Below are 23,569 nucleotides of genomic sequence, written 5' to 3' on the forward strand. Positions count from 1 at the left end.
GAAAATACACAATTACTTTTGCAATTGAAAATACTTCAGCTCTCATAGGTAGTTCTCAAAGGCGGAAAACAAAAGTAACAATGTAATATTCCTTTGAATTTCTGAACATTTATTAGTACCGCTTTATTATACCAGTAGGAGAAATCTTTACACGAGTTACTTTTGGTTATGATTGACAACAGTATGATTGGATAATATTTCACGTCACCTTTACATGTTCAGATATATGGTAACATATGCTTAAGCTACAAGCAGGCTTAAATAGCTTGTTAAAAAGTGAGCAAGGCAGGACTGTTCAAATATTTTGTGCTTCTGTTACAATTCTTGACTTTTTTTTTCATAAACATTTATAAGATGTTCACATACCTCAGAGATACAGGTATCTATAGTATATAGACAGGTGTGAAGGAGGTAAAAAAGCTTTGCTTTTTTACACTCTGTTGGCTTTATATATATTTGCCTATCGATAGGTCGAAGAACCTTAGCACACAGAGAACATCAGTGAGTTCAGCACTGACAAATACTGTCAAGCATTAAAAGCTACAGAAATGCTTAAGTGTCCATGCTAGAAACAATATGAATATTTAAAATCAGGCAAGAAAGAAATGTGCGGCACTATTCACTTTAAGACCTGAAGTTTTAACTGCCAAAGAAAAAAGCAAGCATTCTTTTTTCTTTTTCTAAAGAAAACCATGAATGAGAAAAAGTATCACTGTGCCAAAAAGCATAAGAAGGTAAGAGTTACAGACCACTGAGGTCACTTCTTGGTTTCTCCATCCTCCTGCTAATCATTTTTCTAATCATTTCCCATTCACAATATGTTTGCAAAGACAAAATCGGCCACTGTCTCAGGGAAGAGCCTTTAGGAATTGGAGATCATGCATGGCCTTTAAAATCTGAAAGTTCATCAGAGACTAGCACTAATAGTTTGGTCTCCCTTCAGTAGATGGACCCATCTTCATAGTGGAATTTGCCTTGAGAGCCGATCCGGGGGCTGGAGACTTCATCGCCACAGGATAAATACTGTCTGCATAAACGAAACAAATGCCTCTTGAACTTGACTCCAGCAAATACGTAGAGCACGGGATTGAGGCAGCAGTGGGAGAAAGCAATTTTACGGCTGATGTGAAAGGCGAGGTGGATGTCATTGCTGTACTGGCATGTAGATGGTGGAAAAGTAATCAGAAAGCTGAGGATGTTGTAAGGTGCCCAGCTCAGGAAGAAAGCCACCACAATAACAAGGATGAGTTTCACAGTTCTGCGCTTTCTGCGAGATCTTGTTCCAAGCAGAATTATCAGTATATTGATGTAACAGAATACGATAATCCCAAAGGAAATCAGGAAGAGTATGTTTCTCTGATAAATGTCCACTTTTTTCCATTCCCAGTCATCATAATCACAGATACTGACTTCTTCCAAGGTTTCTGTCACTGTGGTGTGAATAATCTCAGGAACTACCATTAAAATGCTGCAAGTCCAAACAAACAAGCACACCAGAGAACGACAGTACTGCGTCTGGGATCTCAGAGTAGAAAGAGGGTTCACCACGGACAAGTACCGTAAAATAGTCATGAGAGTTAGAGAGAAAACACCACTGTAGTAGCCAATGGAGAAAATGGCATTCACTGCCTTGCAAAGGAACTCACCAAAAATCCACCCGAAGGTCTGGTACACTGCCCAGAATGGCAGCATGCATGAGAAGACTAAGTCAGAGACAGAAAGATTCATGATGAAGATGTTCGTTAAAGATGTAAGGTTTTCATATTTGAGCAGGATCCATAACACCAGAGTGTTTCCTAGCAGGCTGAGCAAAAATGCCAGAGTATAGAGAACAGTAGTGAAATGGGTGTAAAAGGTAAAATAGTTTCCCATTTCGCAGACATTGCTTTCATTAAGAAAGTGAACAAATGAGTAATTTTCGTCCCAACCAGATGAATATTGTTCTTCATCCATTTGTCTCTGCAAACTCCAGCAGCTACCTCCAAGAACCACAGGAATCAAAATGTCTGTGAAAAGTAATAAGAAAACAAAACTCACATTCTGGATGCTTCTGTTTTAAGAGAAGAAAAGAAGCAGTGAAACTATCTTATTTGTCCTATTTTTGGGAAAGAAAGAGTCATTTCCTCTTAGGACTAGAGCACAAACCGGTAGATCCTAAAGATTTACCCTCAAAACAACATCAGTGTCTTTAATAATTAAAACAGACGCTATGATACTAATTGTTAAATTTTTATGATATGAATACTTGTTTTAAAGTAAGTACCTCGGGTACCAAGACTTTCAGATTTGCTACTGTTTTTTAGGTTGTCTAGAATGGTACAGACCAGCTGATACCTCTTTCTAGCAGCTTCACCTGCCTGCCAGTCTGATTGGAGGTAGGAATGTAACCATTTAACTCAATGGTTGAAACTGGCCAATACTATCAAAAGTTACTGGGACTTGGAGAATGAATGAGATTCAGCCAGGTGGACGTACAATGGTAGCATGGCCACAGTGCCCTTATTTCTTCATGAATTTGGGCTAGAAATAGATATAGGTATAGAAAAATTCATAGTGGTGCCAAACAATGGTTCAAAGTCTAAATTAACATTATATCAGTCGAAGGCTTACCTGCAGCATAGCGTTTGAATTTACTGTGTCAAGTTCCAGGCTTGTCAGTTTAAGAAAGACAGGGATCGTCTAGAGAGAGTCCAGTGGAAGGCCCTAGGGATGGGAGGCATGGAATATCTCTTATGAGGAAAGGCTGAGAGACCTGGGCTGTTCAGCCTGGAGGAGAGAAGGCTGAGACAAGATCTTATCAATGCTTGTAAATATCTAAGAAGTGGGAGTCAAGTGGATGAGGCCAGACTTTTTTCAGTGGTGTGCAGCAAATAGGACCGGGGCAGTGGGCACAAACTGGAACACAAGGAGTTCCATACAAATACAAGGTAGAAGTTAGTTACAGTGAGGTTGACAGAGCGCTGGTAGAGGCTGCCGAGAGATGCTGTGGAGTCTCCTCTGCGATATTCAAGACCTGTCTGGATGTTTTTGTGTGTAACCTCCTATAACGTCCTGTAACCTGCTTTAGCAGGGAGTTGGACTCAATGATCTCCACAGGTCCCTTCCAACCCGTACCACTCTGTGAATCCCAGTTTGACTGAAGCTGGTGAGAGACCTGCCGCTAACTTATTTGGAAGTGAGTCTCAAGAAAGAAACTTCATGATTCAGGCCAAAGTCATGTTGGTACCATTTTCACTTTTGGGTTATGGAAAGCGGAATCTGCCTGCTACGTTCAGGGAAAAACCAAAGGGCTGAAAGGTTTTGCCTGCATCAGGAAAGGGGAGCAGGGAGCGCTGCTGGCTTCCAGCAGCTGATGCTGTTGTGCTGGTGGGTAGCTTAGGGTCAACCCGAGCTGACAGCACCAGGGACCGTCTCTCCTCAGGTACGTGGCCGCCCGGTTCTGGAGGCGACACGCGCAGTGTTTGGTAGCAGGAGGCCCATGGCAGCGAGCAGCCCTGCCACATCTGCTCCCACAGGCACCGCCATGGAGGGAACCTGAGCCTGCGGTCTTCCGGCGGTGCTGTGCTGCCATCTTGAGGCACGCAAGACGTCCGAGCCCGTCAGCCTACGCTTTACTTGGCATTACAGACAGCATTTCTGCGTTGCGTTGACTACAGCAGCCACGTCCCACCCGCGGCCCGTCCCAGCCCGCGGCCGCCCCCTGCCCCGCGCCATCATGGCGACGGCTGTGACCTGCCGAGCTCCCCGGCCCGGCTCCGCAACTGCGGAGTGCGATCCGCCCGGCCCGGGCTGACAGCGGGTGGCAGGGGATGGCAAACAGCACCGTGGTGGTAGTGCTGTGATGGAGCACAGTGGGTAACGGCACTGCTGACTGGGAAATGATGCACTCTGCGTACTGTTCATCTCCCTGCACAGTGTCCTCGTGGCCGTCCTGCGCAGTGTGCAGCTGGCTCTCAGCCTCACCCAGGGCTGGATGCAGACTTGCGGCTGCATGGAGTCACATAGGCAACATTCTGGGAGAAGCACTCAGCAAAACATTCCGCGTTTATTTTGCTTTTGGGCAGAAGGTGCTGGTTTTCCAGAAGCTGTTGTTTTTTGGTTTTTTTTTTTTCAGACGAACTGATCTTTGTCTTGGAGCATCACAGAAAAAAATCAGAAAGAAATGTGGAAGTTTTATTGTTAGAGTTATTGTTCGGTTTGGTTTTTCTCTGAAAATTCAGTGAGACTTCCTGTCAGCTTCTTCATTATTTATTTATCTTTTTTTAAGCACAGAGACATGCAAGACAGCTCCTCAGAAAAGGTTTACACTGAAAAAATGAAAAGGTTAAGCTCACCTGCATCAGAAATGATGACTATCCCTGTTAGGAGGATATGAAGGAGGAATCATATCCCCGTTAGGAGTGGGGAATGCAGCAGAGAGGCTTGCAAAGAAGTCCCCTATGACTATGCGGTAATGATGGCAGCTACCTACGGAGCATCTCGGAGTCACCTTATTCAACCTCCTGCTGGAGCTTCTGAGCTTCATAGCTTGTTCTTCAGGTTTCTTGGGATAAAAAATTAGCGGTTTTGTGGGCTTTTTTGCTCTTTACCTGCCCAGAAAGCAGAGGTGAAGTCAGAAAATCAATGTATGTTTTCCTGGTAGCTGCTTCCTTAAACATATTTTTATTTCAGTTTGGGACAGAGGAAAAAAACACTTAAATGTGACCTTCCCCCCCCCCTCCCCATAAAAATGACAGCCTTTTTTCCATGAGAAGCCAGGACTTCCCTTGGCCAGTTCAGTTCTGCACAGCCCCAAGAGGCCTAGCTGAGCAAAAAAAAATCCAAAACAACATTACCCAATCTTTAAAGGAGAATCTGTGCTGGAGTTGGGATTGTTTTCTGAGACTGTTGCTCACATCTATGTCCCATGGGTTTCACGAGGCAGGTGACATACATACTGTAAACTCAACTCCTGATCAGCCTCATGTTGCCCTTGAGTTCTGCCTTTCTGTCCTGGTCATCAGCCCTATGGAAACCAACGTCTGGGCAGGCGTAAACATCTCAGATAAAGAGCCAGGATGTGGCTTCCAAAATTTATACATATGTTCACATTTACATGCCAGGTTCCATAACAGTCAGGGCAGGGACAGCCCATGGTATGCACATGTACACACAGAACAAGTGCTTGAGGGATTTGCTGTGAAAAAAATGATATTTGTTAGCTGCAGATGAAGGGCTATCACTACACTGCTGAAGCAGCAGCCTTCCCCATCATCTGAAGTGGCCATGGAGGTGAAATTGGCAGCAGTCTTTTTTTTGTTTGTTTGTTTTGTTATGATGAGGAAGAGGTTGTGATCTTTTCTTCTCTCTCCAACTTCTCCTTTCCCAAAAGATGGAAACACACCCCGGAACCCTTTATTACAGTTTTGCAGTAGTTTCCTCTCTTCTAGAGTTTGAGGGTGGGGGAATATCTGGCAATTGCACTCTCACACTGCCCTTCTATCCCAAGCCAAGCCTCTGGGCTGAATCATAGAATTGTAGAACCAATGATTAGATATGGCTGCCCAGGGCCCCATCCAACCTGGCCTTAAACGCCTCCAGGAATTGGGCATCCATAGCTTCTCTGGGCAGCCTGAGACAGTGCCTCACCAACCTCTGAGTAAAGAATTTCCTCCTAATATCTAGCCCAAATCTCCCCTCTTTTAGTTTAAAAATATTCCTCTTTGTCCTACCACTGTCAGACCATGTAAAATGTCAGTTCGTCTCCTGCTTGTAAGCTCCCTTCAAGTACTGGAAGACTGCAGTGAGGCCCCACAGGAGGGCCTTCTCTTCTGCAAGCTGAACAAGCCAAACTTCCTCAACCTTTCTTTATAGGAGAGGTGTTCCAGCCCTCCAGTCATCCTAGTGGCCCTCCTCTGGACCTGCTTCAACAACTCCACATCTTTTATGTGTTGGAAGGGAAGAAGGGAGATCATGAAACAAACGTGTCTCAGTGAGTGGCCCAGCAGATGAGCTGGATTTTAGTGAGCCATCCTGGGGCACCTCAGTCTTTCTTCCACCACGTGGCCAGTCTGCAGGACATTTATGATGGAAATGGCACATTGAGTCCAGGACTCTCTGCTCAGCAGATCTCATGGACATTTGTAAGGAGCTAGCTGAGTGCTTGGGCAGAAGCAGTCTTGGCCAAAGAGGCTGCATGGTATTGAAGATGGTTAGCATGCAGACTGCTGTTGCCTGCAGCAGGCTTTGTACCAGCATCATTACACATCTGGGTGTAAAGTGAAGGAGGAATCCGGCCCCCTTGCTGGGCTGATTTTTTGTAAATGACATGATTCCTGTGTTTGACACATAACTCTGATTTCTCTTAGCAGCAATATTCTGGCAAGACAGAAAATACTAAAGGGCTTTTTGCAGCCAGTGACTGGTGTGCCACTTTTCCATCTGCTCCAAGTATAACTGCTCTGTTACTCAGCTGTGAAAAGAGCATCACTCCAGTTATTATTAGCTGGTTCTCTTGGCAGATCAGACAGAGCAGATCATCCTATTTTCACGAATAAAGCAGAACAGATCTGCAAGTTTCTGCAGCCAGTTAAACATCGTCATACATGCACACACAGAATCATCACAGAGTCGTAGGATTGCTCAGGCTGGAAAAGACCTTCAGGATCATCAAGTCCAACCACCACTTAGCCATACTACCCTAATAACCCACTGCTAAATCATGTGCCTGAGCACCACATGCAGTGTCTCTCTCTATACTGTATGCTCCCTATTATGTACTGCAAGATTGGCTGTTCTTAAAGAACTCACAGAGACTATGCCATATATTTAATTAGCAATCTTAAAACTATCTAAGAATCCTATTAAGAAAAATGTGCATGAAGAAGTTCACTCTAATCTCTTATGAATTGTGTCAGTCACAAAATAAAGATGATGAGCAAGGCAGAAGAGTGCATTTTACCTTCAGGAGAAATAAATGTGCGTCTGCCCTCTAAAGCCTAGCAAAACTAATGTCTCCACATCAAATTCATTTGTATGGCTCAGGACAACTTACAGAGCATGGTTGTATTTTTCTGTAGTGATCTGTTGCTACCAGTGTGTTTCATCTTTAAATTCTCAATGTATATTTTTTTCTACATAGAGACGCCTAAAGAAATTGTATGCAGCATTTCGGGTGGGGAGAGCACCACCCTATGGTCCTGCTGTGAACAGGCTGTACTGATTTACAGGAACCCTGGCTGCCTTGGGAGGCCCAGTGCTGCTACTGGGCAGGTTTTGGTAGGAACGACTCTGAAACAGAGGGAAAATGAATCCTCTTTTCTGAGTCCAAGTTGCTCAGTGCTCTTTGAAATGAGCACACTGCAGCTGTTGTGAAGATCCAAGACCTGACCTGTATACACAGTTCCTGAGCTGCCAATCCCACAAAGTCACTGCTCCCCACTGCAGCCAGTGAAGAAGGAGTTATGAAACCACATGAAACAATAACAAACAAAAAGAGAAACCACTCTGCCTACCACTGACATCTAATTTTCTTTGCATCTTGCAGAAGGTGGTACGCAGCGGCCTTGCTGCTTTGGAAAAGCAAAACTTGACTTTTCAGAGTTAAAATGAAGTTTTAACAGATGAAAGACATAGATAAGGTATTTTCTTGTGTGAGGACATTTCCAGAGAAGCACCTTGGTTTCCCAGTTCTCTATTGGATACAGTGATGAGCTTAAAGCAAAATAAATCTTATTTGATTATAAAGATCCGGAGTTACATTCTGAGAATTGTTTATGTTAGCAATGAGGCAATTAAAACTTGCACCACAAGAACACAACCACAACCAAAAACACTCTCGTGCTGTTCTAGCCACCACTTCCCCAAAATCCAGCACTTCCCCTTCGCATGGCATGTCTGCTCACAGGCCTGAGGCAGGCTGAAAGCACAGCCTGAAAACAGTGCTTGTAAAAGCTTTGTTTTAATACAGGAACCCCTCTCCTCAGACATTTCTCCCCAGATGTTAAGAAAGGATGGGGATACGATGGTTGTGGTCCAGTTCAACTCAGCTGCACCAGCCCTGTGTGGCTGTATGAAACCCACCCGGAGAGTCTCAGCCCATGCTTTCAGAAGGCTTTTCAGAGCAGAAGCCCTTCCCTTGGCTTTCCCTATGAGCACAGCTGTTCCTTTCACAGATTTGGCCAGAAATATCGCTGCCTGAGATGTTCGGACTGAGCCCAGCAATGCGCACGTAAAAATCCAGCTAGGCACGACTTGCTGCTCTGCCCCCAGGCCTTTCTCTCCAACATTTTGCTTGTCTCCTTGTATGGAGGATTCACTGTTGCTCAAAATGCTTCATTCTAATGCAGCCACTGCACTTTGCTTTGTTTCCATCTGGCAATCCGTGCACCCAAGTATGAGCAGACAGGTGGCCAGCAGCAGTGAGCCCACCAAAATTGTTCTTGAGCCAAAAACCGGATGCAAGGCACATTCCACAGCACACAGGGACTCTGTGTGTGAAGCACGGATGGACCGAAACGAAATCTCAGTATTTAAGTCTGAGACATTTCATAACATCTTCAGCCATCTGTCCTTTGGCGAGGTCTTGCGATAAGTAACAGGCAGGGCAGACAAGATTTGTGCAACAAGGGCTGGCAAGCTGTTTCCTGAAGCTGTTCCCTGGCGCCTGGGTTGCACAGTGGGAACTTGGGAGCAGCGCCAGTCCTACAGGATCTCTCCTCCACTCAACTCACGTGGCAGAGGAGTCTTTGTCTTCTCCATTGATACTGTGCTGCCTGGCCTGGGGCTCTCTGGTGGCCTCTCTTTCTCAGAAGATGTAGGCAGATGCCACCACACCGCCACAGCTGTGTGAAATGAAGCAACCAAAGCATCTAAACCAATCCTGAGTTCCATTCTGGCTCTTATGCTTATTCTGCTCTCACTGAGCTTCAGAACCCTGCCTCAGAATGGCTGAACTCTGGGTGCTGATGTTCTGGGGCTTCCTAGAGGTGGACACCACAGCTCTCGGTGTGGACTCCCAGCTCAGACCACATTATTTCAGAGCAGTTTCCATGTTTCTTTCCATTTTGTCAAAAACTACTGTTTCTTCTTCTGAAACAAAGTGAGATTCTTTTCTATTACAGAATTTCCCACAGCACTGAGAAGCCGGACTTCTGCCAAACCCCATCGCAAGCCACTGCTGCAGTAGTGTTATGTGGTTGATATGAGCAAAGTGAGGTTTGCAGAAGGAGGTTTTAAACAGCAGCTGACACAGACTGAAAAAAAAAGAAAAAAAAAAAGAAAAAAAAAAGAAAGATTCTTGGAGAGCTTGTCTGCTTGCAGATAAGACTCAGAAAGCCCTTCACTTTCAAGCTCTCTTCTATTATTGAGATACCAAACGGCTCAGCTCCCTGAGTTCATGTTCTCTCTTTTCCCACCAATGCAAAAGATGGTACCTGTTGCTGCTGATGCAGTGTGGCTGGTGAAGACTTTCCCAGCCTGTGGAGGATGCTGGACAGGATGCAAAACAGGGCATACAGTGAATCAATTAGTGAGGATGAATTGTGACAGTATCTAACTACAGCTTTTGGAGGAACCTTGGGCAGTTCTCCATTAGAACACATTTAGTAGGGGATTTTCAGCTGATGTAAATTGGCAGCATTTTACTGACTTGACTAGAGCTGCTTCCCTGGGCCTCAGCTATGATGAACTTCCCTAGCCCACACGGTCAGTGTAGGAGACCCCCGAGATCCAGGAAGACTTTTGGGCTGCCTGCCATGATGCCGGTCCTGATGGGTGACAGCTTGTGCTGCCCGTGCCCAGCCACAACAGCACTGCCCTTCTCATCCAGCTCAAGGATGCGAGGCATGTGCGTGCACGGGCAAGTTTTTCGGAATCCTTTGAGATTTTGTGGATTTCTTGAATTGACTTGTAAAAAATGAAGGGCTCCTAAACCCAGAGATTAGTGTCATTATCGAATAAGACCAGCTGATACGAGAGGAGTGCCCGGCACGCTGCCTGCCCGGGCTGTGCAGTGCTGGCAGCAGGTGGCACGCTGGGACAGACTGAACCACCGCCCTGCATGGGCAGCAGCACCAGGCAGGGGTCTGTGCAGCCGCAGCTCTTCCAAGGGAGGCTTAGCTGAGGTGTATACAGCATCTACATCCACACCTGCATCTGCCCCTGATACAGGCGAGCAGAGCGCCTGGGAGCTCAGATCTGATTGGAGTGTCCAGCTGGGCTGCTTCTCCGACCTGTGGTGTCCACACAGCTGTGTCTCTCCTGCAAGGCTCTGTGCACTGACTGCATCTGTGTGGGTGATCTACGGTTTGGTCGTGAAGTCAGATGGAAATCTCAGCAGCAATAGGGAATTTTCAGGTACACCTAAATGAACATTTATGGGGTTTGCTATTAGTGAAAAGAGAAGAAAAACACCCATCTACTGGGGACCAAAAAAACTGTTGCATTTAGAAGCTGAAACCTCATGTGCTGACTTTCCATAACATTTCCCAAGGGAAGTGGTGAGAGGTGAGTGGGACAGTGCCCATCTCCTCCACCTGCCCTGGACCCGCAGGGACATGGGATGGGACCACACCAGTGTGTGAGCTCCCAGAAAGGCCCTGTGGTGTGAGTGTGTCCCAGGAGAGGGGAAGGAGGCCCTGGACAGGGATGGCTGGGCAACCCTGGGGACCCTGCAAACTGCAGACCCTCTCTTTGGGGGTGAGTGAAGTCAGGGCTCAGTGGCATCTTAAATGTTTCAAATGGGAGTGCAATCTGGCCAAGTCTGATTGGATAAGTATTATGTTCTCCGTGAATTTTTGACAAGAAGACAGCACATTTTTTTCCTTCATGTTCCCCTTCCTCAAGCTACTTTCACACCCAATGTGATGACAAGATATTTAGGTTTCAAAGTTCGCTTTCTCAATGATGCTGAGATATGTTGCACTGTCTTGGCTGCCAGCTGGCTACAGCCACATCACTCATAAGCACTAATGAGGGTTGTTCCTAATTGTCCATGTGAGATAGGCAATGAAAGCATGCAGAAGCTGGCAAAAAGAGATGATAAAAACATCTGCCAGTGCTACGTATATGGGCAACACAGGAAATAATTTTGGTCTTTTATGCTGAAAGAGCAGTTTCTATTTCATTTTAATGATGACAGCAAAAAACAACATGGTTTGCACCCTGGCTTGTATCTGCATCTTTATGATATGCAGAAGCATTCAGAAATTTAAATACAGACAAAAGTAGGAAAGTGGAAATTCTGCCTGCATTCACAGTGCCCATTAGATTTAACTCCTAAGCTTTTCCTGAAGGGCTCTGTGGCAGAAGGCAGAGAAGTTCTTGTACCTGGCGAACGTAAGATGACTAATAGCAGTGGGAAGTGGTTTTCTTCTTTTACCTCTGTGCTCAGCACTGGTGAGGCCGCATCTCAAGTACTGTGTTCAGTTTTGGGCCCTCCACTGCAAGAAAGAAATCAAGGCCCTGGGGCATGTCCAGAGAAAGGTAATGAAGCTGTGAAGGTCTGGAGCACAGGCCTTATGAGGAGCAACTGAGGGAGCTCAGGAAAGACCTTCTCTCTCTCTATAACCACCTGGAGGGAGGTTGTAGTGAGCTGGGGGCTGGCCTCTTCTCTCATGTAACTAGTGATAAGACGAGAAGAATAGCCTCAAGTTGCAGCAGGGGAGATTCAGGTTGGACGTTAGGAAATACTTCTTCTCTGAAAGAGTGGTCAGGTGCTGGAATGGGCTGCCAGGGAGGTGGTGGAGTCACTGACCCTGGCAGTGTTCAAGGAACATTTAGACATTATGATGAGCGTCATGGCTTAGTGAGTACTATTGGTGATAGGCAGACCATTGGACTGGATGATTTCCTAAGTATTTTCCACTGGAAACCTCTTCTGTGGGGACCTCTCCCAGAGATTTCTCAATCTCAACATAGCTGAGGTAGAGAGTGAGTCCATCGCAGAAGGAGAGAGCTGTGGTCCTGTTGTAGAACTGGAGCCATTGTGGCAATCAGAAATATATACATTCTTAATGTTACTTACACAAAAAGAAAAGCAGACAGGTGGGTGAGGACAATGTGGCCTTCATGCCTTTCTCTTCCCACTTCCTTCCCTCCCAGTCCTGGCTCTGGCCGGCTCCTTCACACGAGATATTTTGTAACCTCAGCTCCCTGTTGCAGGCTGGACAGCAATACCAACAGTCCCGTGACGCCAATTGGTTTTGATGTGTGATGGTGAATGTTCAAGATGTTTCAACAGTGCAGGTTTTGACGTCAGGACCTCAGGCCAGACGCTGGCTCCACATCCAGCTGCTCTGTGCTGCCTCAGAGAGCCAGTTCTGCTGTGTCTCAGGAGAGCTTCCCAAAACAAGAGCAATACTGCAGCACAGCACTGTTGTAGTTACCCCATATCTTCTTCCTCCATTCATTTGGACTGTTGGAAATGGGGTCAGAGCTGGAGTCCCCCAAGTTCATTGAGACTGGATGCTAGATGGGGGTGTGAGATGAAACTGCCTCCAGAAGGTAAAGCTTCTGAATTCATCTCTTCTGAAGAAACTTCAGCTTATTTTATAGCATATGTTTGGGAAAGTACTATGTCTTTAGGGTACCACAAAAATGACACCACACAATAGGTGGCTGAGCCTGAGCTGCGAGGCCAGCAGACAGTGATCAAGGTCTGGGGTAAATGGTGGAGCTTGGCTTGCTCCCAGCTGTTGGTCATGCAGCATAGATTACATCCTGGTTGCCATTGCCCAGCTGGAGTTTTGTCCAGATCCTGTCCCCTCTGCTGGTAGGAATCTTGGGCAAGCCTGATCCTCACAATATTGAGAAACTACGGGGCAAGGGAAAGAAGTGTACATACTTTGGAAAATGTCTTCTCTTTTTCTGAGAGACATAAAATAGCAATTCCAGGCTATGTGATGATTGCTGGTGACAGAGCACTTGGTGGGTGGGCACCCAGCCACCTGCTCTGCAGAGCCAGACAGGCATGCAGCTGTGTGCCAAAAGTGGAAACTCAGGCATGTATTCAAATAGGCTTTGCATAAAGGGGAACCAGATGCTTGGTGGCCAGGTCCTGCTCTAAGTTTGCAGCAGGATAAGGTAAGTGTTTGTTAGTGGCAGAAGATCATCTCTGTCCATCTGGTGATGCTGCCAGCAGAGATTGGTTCCTAAGGTCTACACAGATGAGAGAGGCATTGGAAGAAAGATGAACTCAAGTGTGGCCAAGGCTCCTGCCTCTGCTGTTTCTCTCCTTGTGCTGCACTGCCCATCCAACCTGTCCAGCATGTCCATGGCACCGCTTGGCCTCTCCCTCACAGTACGCCAATCCTCACTTTCATTACCTGACTTCATTGTTCACCTCAGCTCTTTGCCTACCTCTGGTGGTACAAGGCCTCGTTGCTGCAGGTGGCAGAGGCACAGCTTGGCTGTGTTTCACCGTGGGCTGGTGAGGGCATTGGCTGCGCTCCCCAACCACAATTGCTGCTTGAATTAATTGCTCCCCCAGCCCTGCCAGAGATGGCCATGCGTATGCAGTCTGGCTAGGATCTGCAGTAAGATAGATGCTCCCTTGCCCATAAAGCCCAAGTAGTGCTGTCAAACAGCTCAGCTGCAAACATGGGAGGTGAATGCTTCCTGCAACCATTAAGTCCTCCCTGGGCACTGAGGCTATCTTGGAAACTCCCTGAAAGCGCAGGTTTCTCTGGTTTGCAGAGATTTGCTTCAGAGGCAGAAGGAGCTCTGGTTTTCCTTTTGGTTGCATTTCAAATCATGCCAGGCTCACTTTCCTCAGGCAATGTGGGCTCAAAAGAGCAGAGGGAAAATGGACGTTGGCAGGATCAGATTGAACACCCCAAACTGGCTGCAGCCATGAAGGAAATGATATTTCAGCAGCAGTGCAGACACATGCTTAGTTCAAAACTTATCCTCAAGGAAAGTGTTTTATTTCAAACATATCCTCAGGGGGAGTGAATTCTTTCAATGCAGAACTCACTCCCACCTTTCTGTCTGTGTGCCCCACAGCTGTTGGGACACGTATGCAAGCAATGCCCAACACACGAACACCGAGACACCTGTTTCTAGATGTACTGGGGACATATGTGTCCAGGTGCTTTAGACACAACTGTATCTGTGTTGGATTCATGGCAGCAACTGGGTCTGGACAGCTTAATGTACGCATCCCTCCTCCTGCTGCCCTTCTATGGTGTTTGGATGCCCTCTGGATGTCCTTCATGTCTGCCTCTGATCTCCCATGGTGGCCTCTGATGTCCTGTGGTGGCCTCTGCCATCCCATGACATCTCAAGGCAGCCCTTGCCCCTGGACATTTTGGCCATCAGGATATTGGTGCTGGCTTCCAGGGAGAGGAGGATTGAGGTGTGAGGCCTGGATGAGCCCAAGTCCTTCTCCTGCTTGTGGAGGGAGCTCTGCCTATTGGGCAGGATCGCATCTCACAGTCTGAGGCAAAGAAGAAATCTGGCAGCCACAGCCATCAAGGAGATCACAGCTTTCATACAGAGCAACACATAGTCCAGAAAACTGGGCTGGAAGTGTAACTGAGTTCTTAGAAGGGGGGCAGCCTCTGTGCCCAAAGCACTGTCTCCATGCCAGCCTCTGCTCCTGCCCACACGTCCCAGCAGCCTGCAGCCAACAGCTGTTGCTTGTGCTGAACACTGCTCCTGCCTGCAGCCCCCCGCTGCTTGCACACAGCTCTCACAGCACCAGCCCGGGAGGAGAAGGAGGAGGCTGAAGCTGAACTGACGGAGAGGTAGGTAGCATCTGAAGGCATGTGCATGGGAATGCATTTTGCCAAGCCACTGTCAGGGCCAACTTTCCCAAACCCTCTCACTTGCCCTGTCATTTTCCTTTTTGCACCATCCTTTTGTATTTTGGACTCCTTGAGGCCAAATAGCTGCTCCATGCCTCCTCCTGCGGCTGCACCTCCACTTGCTTGCATTGCTCGCTCCAGCATTCTCTATCACCATATTGTTGCACCTGTGTGTTCTGGTGGCAGTAAGTCAATGCCTGTGACAGCAACCTGGGGCTTCCACCTGCTGTAAGCTGGTCCCCAGCACCTGCACCTGCACAAGGGAGGATTTGAAATCAGATGTGCTAGGAAGGGAACAGAGGATGTATTCAGCTCAGGCACTGTATGTTCACACTTCAGAAGTAGCTAAAGGGTCACCCTTACACACCAAGCTAGATCTCCAAAAATGCTTCAAGTGAAACAGGTCACCTCTGTTTCAGGAGACCTCATATCCCTGGCTGTCATTCATGAAAGCATGATTTTCTCTCTCTGCATGAAAACTATCTCCCTGCTGCTCCTATTCTCAGCCAGAGCAGGCAGACGTTTCTGCAGTGCTTCCTGTACATAATGTGGAACACCACAGCTGTGCTGAAACAGGAGTTAGGCTCACTGTAATTGAGGCTAGGTTATGCCAGATCAACTTCTTGGTGTCATTTCCAGACTCCTGAGTTTGAGTTTGTTTCTGAGATTCCTTGTTTGTTTCATGCATGCCCAAAAGCCTACACAAGTTTTCTTCCATTTCTTGGAGGACCACTAAGCATCCTTGGGATCAGAAATCAGGTGGAAGACTGGAGAAAGCTGCTCTTGGCAGGTCCTGTAACACCTGAGGATCCCTTGCATGATGCTGGCCACTACCAGACTGTAGTTTTGGTCCCTTGACCTAAGAAGTAACAAAACCCAAATTTTTACTAAAAGCTTCTTTGATGTTATGCTTGTGATTCCCAGAGGCAGGCAGGACTGAGTTTGTAACGAGGCGAGAGGTATAATAATCCTTTTCTATCTGAGGTTCTGCAGAGGCTCAAGACAGCTGTGTTATTTCTCTGTACAGTCACCTCCTCTTTTTGTGCAATGGGAGAGGAGAAAGATGTGCTTTACACAAAGCTTGACACTGACAAAATAAAAGAAAACATATTAGAAGCACACTCGTACTTGAGCAGCATGCATTACTGAGAAGTACATCAAATGTTAACCTCTTGTGGTACCTGTGGTCAGCTGCTGTCTGATGTCTTATCAGAATAGCAATTCACATTTCAAAAGGCAAAGAAAACCTCAAAACCTTGTTTTTTTTTTTTAATGGTATGATTTCATTTTACTCTCTTGAATTGTAGATCTATTTTACTGCATTGCAGTGGAAAATTTCTGTTTTAATTTTCCATTTTCCAAAACTGAAGACTTAGAAAATTAAAGCGAGACATTGCAAGAATAGGGGGAGTGTTCTTCTGATCTGTCTTTCATAGAATCATAGAGTCGTTGAGGTTGGAAAAGCTGTCTAAGATCACGTAGTCCAACGCCATCCCACCCCCACCATGCCTACTGACCACGTCCCTCAGTGCCACATCCACAAGGCTCTTGAACACCTGTGGGGATGGTGACTGCACCACCTCCCTGGGCAGCCTGTGCCACTGCATCACTGCTCTTTTGGAGAAATTTTGCCTTTCGACCCCTCATTCTGATAACAGTCCTATGTAATCAGAAGGACAAACCCTCTTTGTCCCAGCTTCTGACAACTGCTGTTGGCAAAGTGAGTTGTGAGGGTCTCCCAGCACTGACTGCCATCACCTGTGCTCTAGGCCCTTCTTTAAGGAAGGCTCATGCTGGGAAGGCTTTTTGAGTTTGATATCATTTACTTTGTGAATATTCGATAGAATAATCATGAAACAAGCAGAGCAGCTTGTAAATGAAACAGGCATCCAAGGCAATCTTTTTCATGACTGAATATTCAATATTACTTGAGAAAAATCCAAGAACTTCCTTTTTCTTCAAAGATTGGGTAAAGCCCTGTGGCTCAGCCGTGACTTCCAAATTACTTGGGTGTTGTTTGCTTTCCTCAAGAAATGTGGAGAGATCACCATGAATCCTGCATGTGAATGGTGGTCTTGTGTTTGGTCTTGGTCAGAAATACACATCCATATCTAGTGACTGCAGTGAACTAAATGTTTGACTTTTAATCCTATACCTATAAACCTAAAAAAGGGAAGGTACAAAATCTTAGCTCTTCTTGGAACTATTGCAGTGTATCAGAAAAGAGTAAGACAGCAAAAAAAAAAATCTGGATGTCACAAGAGGAAATATAGATTTTACCTATGCACTGGCAAAAATCCATCTGTTTTGTCCCACTCATTTGGAACCCAGAAGAATCCCTCTTGCATTTCAAATAAACTAAGAAAACATGAAACTGCAGGTTGGCATTGAGAAGGAAAACTACCCCAAGCATCTGTACTGGAAAATACTGGAAAGTCTCCTCTCTCCAACCCAGCTTCTCATTGCACCAGGCATTTTTCAGAATGTTTTGGGCTGCATTTCTTATTTTTATTGAGCTGTGCACATCTATTCCCAGCCCACCAGAGACGAGGCGAGTGTAGGTGATGGACATGGGGTCTCTGCTGTACCTCCCTAGCCTAAATTGTCCTCCCTGGTGTGAAGGCTAAGAGATGGTATGAAGGGTAGATGCACAATGTGAACTCCATCCCATCAGTGCAAAGTCAGCCTCTTGGCAGGAAACCCGTCCTCCCTTTCAAGGTTAATGGAGGGCCTGAAGGTATCACTAGCAACAAGATCAGGGGTAGATCTGAAGGTGGTGAGCACTGATCCCTGCAGGCCACATGTCTGCAGTGGCTGTCTCTCTCCCCAGCAAGTTCTGCAGCAGTGGCTTGGAGGGGCTGCTCTTGATTGCAGTGGGTGGCAGGGAGCCTGGTTTGGGCAGCTCAGCAGATCACTGGTGGACCTTTGGGATTGAAAATAAATTCCAAAGAGCCTGGTGCTGCAACTGTGGACAGCAGCTGTGCCCTGATGCTCTTGACTAAAAGGCTTTGAAAGCCATTACTGATACTGGTGCAAAGTCTGATCATTGCATGACTATGTTCAAGAGCCTGTATTCTGCAGTCAAATCCCTTTAGCCTTACTACCACCATTAGCCTGACTGTGGGCTTCTGCCAGTGCAACTGTCCTTGGTGCCCAGTGCTCTGACTCACCGCCAACCTCCAAGCAGGCTGAGCTAACCATGAGGTTTACAACACTTTTTCTATCTTGCACATTTCCTGAAAGAGGTGGCAGAAAATGTGTTTCCTGAGATGAAATAAGCAAAAAAGAACAGCTACAAAAGGCAGACCAAAAGAACCTAAAAAACCGAGAAAGAGCACGAAGCTGCTCGGCAGCTTCCTGTTTACCAGCAGCTGAAATACAGATTTATCTGCAGCATTACCAAACCCCCCTCACACCTCCCTGTGGGCAGCAGCACGAAGAAAACCTCTCTTCTTGTCCCTGGGGAGAGCAAGGGGAGATGGGAGAGATAGAACCACAGCACAAATGCATCTCCTTGAGACGGGTACTTCCACCACATCTCTGGGCAACCTGTACCAGAGCTCCGTCACCCACACATCAAAGTGCTTCCTGAAGTTCAGAGAGAACCTCCTGTCCTTCAGTTTGTCCTGGTGCCTGGGGTTGTTCCTCCTCAGGTGCAGGGCTTGGCACTTCTTGTTGAACTTCATGAGGCTTCTGGCAGCCCATTCTCCAGCCTGTCCAGGTCCCTCTGGATGGCAGTACAACCTCCTGGTGTATCAGCCACTCAGCCTGGTTTCATGTCATTAATTAAGGTGCTTAACAGAATTGGATCTAGTACTGACCAACTGTAGTACTGGAGTACTCTCTTTCCCTGCAGGTGTCCCTGCAGGTGTCAGCATTCTCATTAATGCTCTGGATGAAGAACCAGTGCAGGTTTTCATCATTTCATTTCTGCTTTCCACCACCTTAGGCATGGCTTCAAAGACAAAGAGGGACAGGATGACTGCTTGAAGTAAGCTTGATAAATTAAAAAGGCCAGAAGTAACAGTCCTGCACTGGGGCAAGTTCAGCCAAGGGTATGAGATGAGGAAGGCAGCAGTTCTGGAGAAAAAAAGAGGGAAGCATGAATCAGTGATGCTACGTGACTGCAGAAGTCAACAGCTATTCCAGGGAGGGGACTCATTTGTCCTGCTTTTCAGGGGTCAGACCTCAGCTGGGGCTCTGCATCAAGTTTTGAGCATTGTATTGGAAAAAGGACAACTGGACTGCTGCTAAATAAGACTGGCTACTATTAACACTTTAGAAAGCATGACCTAAAAGGAAAAAAAAAGAGAAAAGAAATGGGAAGTAAGTAGCACCTGATCTTCCACAGATAGGACAAAAAACTGACTTAAATCACACCAAGGGAATTTTGGATTGAGTATTAAGACAGCTTTGCTAGGAGTGAGGCTGCAAAAGCACTGGGGTGAATTGTAAGGCATTGGGGAAAAGCAGGGGCTGTAGGAGCAGGCTGAGCATCCATGTAGAAGGAACTGAGCTAAGGGTCTTCTCAGTATCCCATCCATCCCTGTCTTCTGTCACCTTGCTAACTGATCCTTGCTTGCATTGCACTCAGCCCTGAGGCAAAGCAGAGGTGCCCAGGTGCTGGCATTTGAAAGGTCTAAGACAGCACAAATTTAAAAACTTAAGTGGTAAAGAAACAGGATGTGAAAGTAGCATCATCCAAGAGATGAGCACAGAAGGGTCCTTGTACTCAAGGATCCTGTACACAAGAGATGTATTTGTTTGCTTCTTTCTGCCACGCAGTGACTCTGTCACAAAACATGATTGAGAAAACCCCATTCCCTGCTCACACTGTTATGAATGAGTTACTGTCCTGGACATTTTGCAACACGCTGATTTTTGCTGTGGTGAAATGGAGCGGTTGTGAAGTCTGCAGCTGTCAAAGCCATAATCTGTGCAGCTTTAGAGCTGACAGTGGAAAGCAAAGCGTGCAGAAGAGGGAGGTGACCCAGACCCCACAGAACACCACCAGCTGTTCCTTCCAAACAAAGTCAGCATCAGTCTTCAGAGGATTCCCTGGCTCCCAGCTTTTTTGTCTGCAACCAGCATCTGCTGCAGGAGATGGGCAGAACAATGCCAAATATAGGCTTCTGTGTGTCACTACACACTGTTATACAGTAATACAAGTCAATATTTTCCTGATCAATCTGGAAAAAAAAAAAATTGCTATCAGCAGAACCAACAGATCTCAGTTCTACTGGAAGTTTTTTGGAATTTTAGGTGCCTGTGTGTTTTTGAGGAAGGAGGCTTAGAAGAAGTTGTTTATATAAAGAAAATATTTGACAACGACACATTCAAAAAATGAAAAGTGACAATGCTTTGGCCAGAATTTGTCAGAATAAATTTTTCTCCAGTTTGGAGGCAGAAATCCCCCCATCAGCTTGGCAATTTCAGAGCAATTCAGTCAGACTGAACTGAACCACTTTGGTGACAAAAAGGGAAAGGTCTCAGTTTTACTTGGTGTCATGTACAGCATGAAGCTGTGACAGGGGAGGGTCAAGTTGGGTGTCAGGTAAAAGTTCTTCTTCAGAGGGCAGTGGGCATGGAGCAGGCTGCCTAGGGCCATAGTTCAGGGAGCGTTTGGACAGTGCTCTCAGACATAGAATTTTGGGTGTTTCTGTTTGGAGCTGAGAGTTGGACTTGGTCATCTTTGTGGGTCCACTCTAAATTGAGACATTTTGTCTGAGCTTTGTTTCCATTCTCACCTTTCCCTAACAGCTGTGGCACTGACATCTGCATGCATGGGGCAAGGCTTCCCAGCAGCCCCACCAAAGGCCTGAGCTGCTGGTGGGCTCAATGCCCTCGATCCTCAGGCCAAGGCTCATTCTTGCTACTGGTGTACTCTGTTGGAACTGAAGCTTCCTCCTCATGCTCAAGCTTGATTCATCCAGATCATCTGTAGGAGGAAAAAGGTTTCCACAAGAGTAGGTGCAGCAGCTTTGCAGCCAGTAATGGCCACCATCCCAATGCTGAGGAGCTGCCATTGTGGCACGGGTGAAGAAAATCCCTTAGGACAGCTATCTAGGGCTGAACAAGTGTGCTCTGCAAGAACTGAGAACTTGACAATGCTATTTGTCTTGTGGCAAGATTCACTTTGGCCACGGCCTCTGCTGTGAGGTTTGGAGCTCCATATTACTGTCACGTGGTGGTCACCTTTGGGCTGAGAAGCCCTTGGGTAGACAAAGTGCTGCACGTTTTTTTCCCCACTGAAGGTATCGCTGTAACAGAAGATAAAGCAGCAGAAACCGTAACTTTGTGGTGGATGTGTTAAATAAACACAAGCGGTGTTGTGGTAACAACGGCAGCAGGCGGCAAATAAAGGGGAAGTGTGGCACAGAGCCTCAAGGTGTGATGTTCCCCAGTGCCCACATGAAAAGCTTACCTCTGCTACCCAACCATCAGGAGATGATGACTCTTCATATGGTGACATTTTCCCTTCAATTCTAGCCTGGCTGGTGGCTGAGGAGCCAGCACACTGGTGGTGTCACCAAAGCAGTGATGCCACACGGCTCTTGCTCTGCAATACTGGGTGCATGGAGCATGGCATGTGGGTGCCACATCAGACTGGCCACGGGCTGTATCAGGGAGATACTGACAGCCAGTTGCCTCCCTGGGCTCAGGTCTGTCATTGCTGTAGCATATTTCTGTCTCACAGGAAAGCCCACAAGAGAGGAGGTACAAAAAATGGTAGTAGCAGTTAGAGCGAGAGAGATGCTGAAAGGCAGCTGCTGGGGTATCTGGAGAAGAGCTCTCAGAGGGGGTTCAGGCAGGTTCTAAACAACCAGATGAGAATCAGGTCTGCCCTGTGGTTCCTACCAGGCTCGTTGGTAGCACCCTGGCCCTCTCGTACTTCCTGCAAGGGGACATACTCCCAAAACCTCTGCCCCGCAGCTTCCTGCTCCCTGCTTTCCATCTGGCTTCATTCAGTACTTCGAAATCTGACCTTGAACTTTTGCATTTGTTTCACAGAATAATATAAGCATTAAGGCTGGAAAAGATCTCTAAGATCACCTAGTCCAATCTGTCAGCCCACCCCCACCATGCCCACTGACCACATCCATCAGTACCACATCCACACCCTTGAACTCTTCCAAGGACAGTGACTGCTCCACCTCCCCGGGCAGCCTGTGCGATTGCCTCACTACTCTTTCCTAGAAGAAATTTTTCCAAATATCCTACCTGACATCTTACTTATCTTACTGCTTCTGCTTACTTACTGCACTTTCTGCTTTCCTATCCTCCTCAAATGAACATCAAAGGGCTGTCATCAGTTGGGTAGGAATATCCTGTTTGCCAGCATAGCCAACACCACTCAAAAGCTAAAAAAGTATCTGGGAAGATATGGGTTGTATCGGAAACACATCTTTCCCATCTCCTTCCAGATACCCTCTTCCAAGCTTTCCAGTGGCTCTCAAAAAAGCCCCCACATACCCTCTCCCCATTACCAGATCATCACTACCCTTGCCAGTGCAGTCCTTTCTGATATGCCCAAAGCTGTCCCTCTGCCACTGCAGTTGCCAGGCTCCTTCACTTGCAGTTTCTCTTTTTTCATGTTCAATGAAGCTCTTTCCCTTACCTTCAAGGTCCTGGACCTCTTTCCCCTCTATACTGTACAAGCAGCATCTCTTCTGACATTTCTCTGCTGTCCCACATCATGACACATTTTTTTCTGAGCACATACAACAGAACTACATTACGTTGTACAGTGTGTCTGTAACAGTGGGACATACTATCAACATTATTAATCACTAAATTAAAATGTAAGTAAGAGAGAGAAGAAGGTAAAATCAAGTTCTACTCCAACAACATTCCAGAAAATATTCTACGAAATAAACAAATAAAAAAATAATATAATTGGATAAAATAAAGAATAGGAGCTGTGACTCCTAGGTGATAGTACCTGGCAAATGGGTGATGTTGCGTAGTCGGCAGCACTGTGAACACCTCATGGGGCAACTCTAGTCCTTGTGACCATGCTCTTGACTCCACCAGGTCCTCTGTTAGGCTGCTTCTTTTACCTCCCAGCCCATTTTCTCACTTTTACTTCATCTGTCAATAGAATTTAGTTCTACTCTTTGTGACTGCCTTTCATTGCATGTTCATACAACAGTCTACACACTGGAAGGCTATGTGGGGCTGAAGCTGCTGGCCACTGCTGAAGAATGGGTTATAGCATTAATGACAGTCATGTTCTGGATCTGCCACGTACTTCTCTGGGACTCCAGGCAAATCTTTTGAGTTCTCTGTAAGTGAGGAAAATTGCTGAGATTAATGGATGAAAAGAGTATCATCCAGCTGCGTTACAGAGCACTACCATAATTTACAGTTTTTCATAAAGCATAAAATTATTTCAAGTGATTGTATAAAATAAAAATTGTCAAGCCTGCCCTTGTTCCACCATTTTATCTCTGACCATGTGTCCCAAATGAACCAAAATACACTTTAAGAAATTCCAGGGGAGCAAAGAAACTCTACAATGTCCCCAGTTGAACACAGGATGCTTAAGACGATTGCAAAGATGCAGAGGTAACTGTCAGTTCTCATTTTGCTCAGAGGTTGTACACTACTGATAGGAAGGGACTTAATCAGTCTGCAATATGCAGGTTGGTATTAGCAGAAGGAAAAGAAAAACTAAAATATGCTTCTTGGAAATAACGTCTGTTTCTGTAAGAAGCTGCACAATTATCGAGTTTAATGGATTTATGCAAATTTGTGAGCGTCCAGCACTCGGTGCATGCAGC

At 46.3% G+C, this 23,569-nt stretch overlaps 1 protein-coding gene across 1 annotated transcript; it reads right to left on the reverse strand.

Annotated features, from left to right (window-relative positions):
• Positions 1-939: 939 nt before the first annotated feature.
• XCR1 (X-C motif chemokine receptor 1) lies at positions 940-1,953 on the reverse strand (the record flags this gene model as incomplete). The annotated part of the gene is made up of 1 exon (XM_079538059.1): positions 940-1,953. The coding sequence occupies one exon, from the start codon at positions 1,951-1,953 to the stop codon at positions 940-942; it is 1,014 nt and encodes a 337-aa protein (XP_079394185.1).
• Between the last annotated feature and the right edge of the window lie 21,616 nt (positions 1,954-23,569).

The sequence above is a fragment of the Tetrao urogallus genome, assembly GCF_951394365.1.
Source record: "Tetrao urogallus genome assembly, chromosome: 7".
Classification (NCBI taxonomy): domain Eukaryota; kingdom Metazoa; phylum Chordata; class Aves; order Galliformes; family Phasianidae; genus Tetrao; species Tetrao urogallus.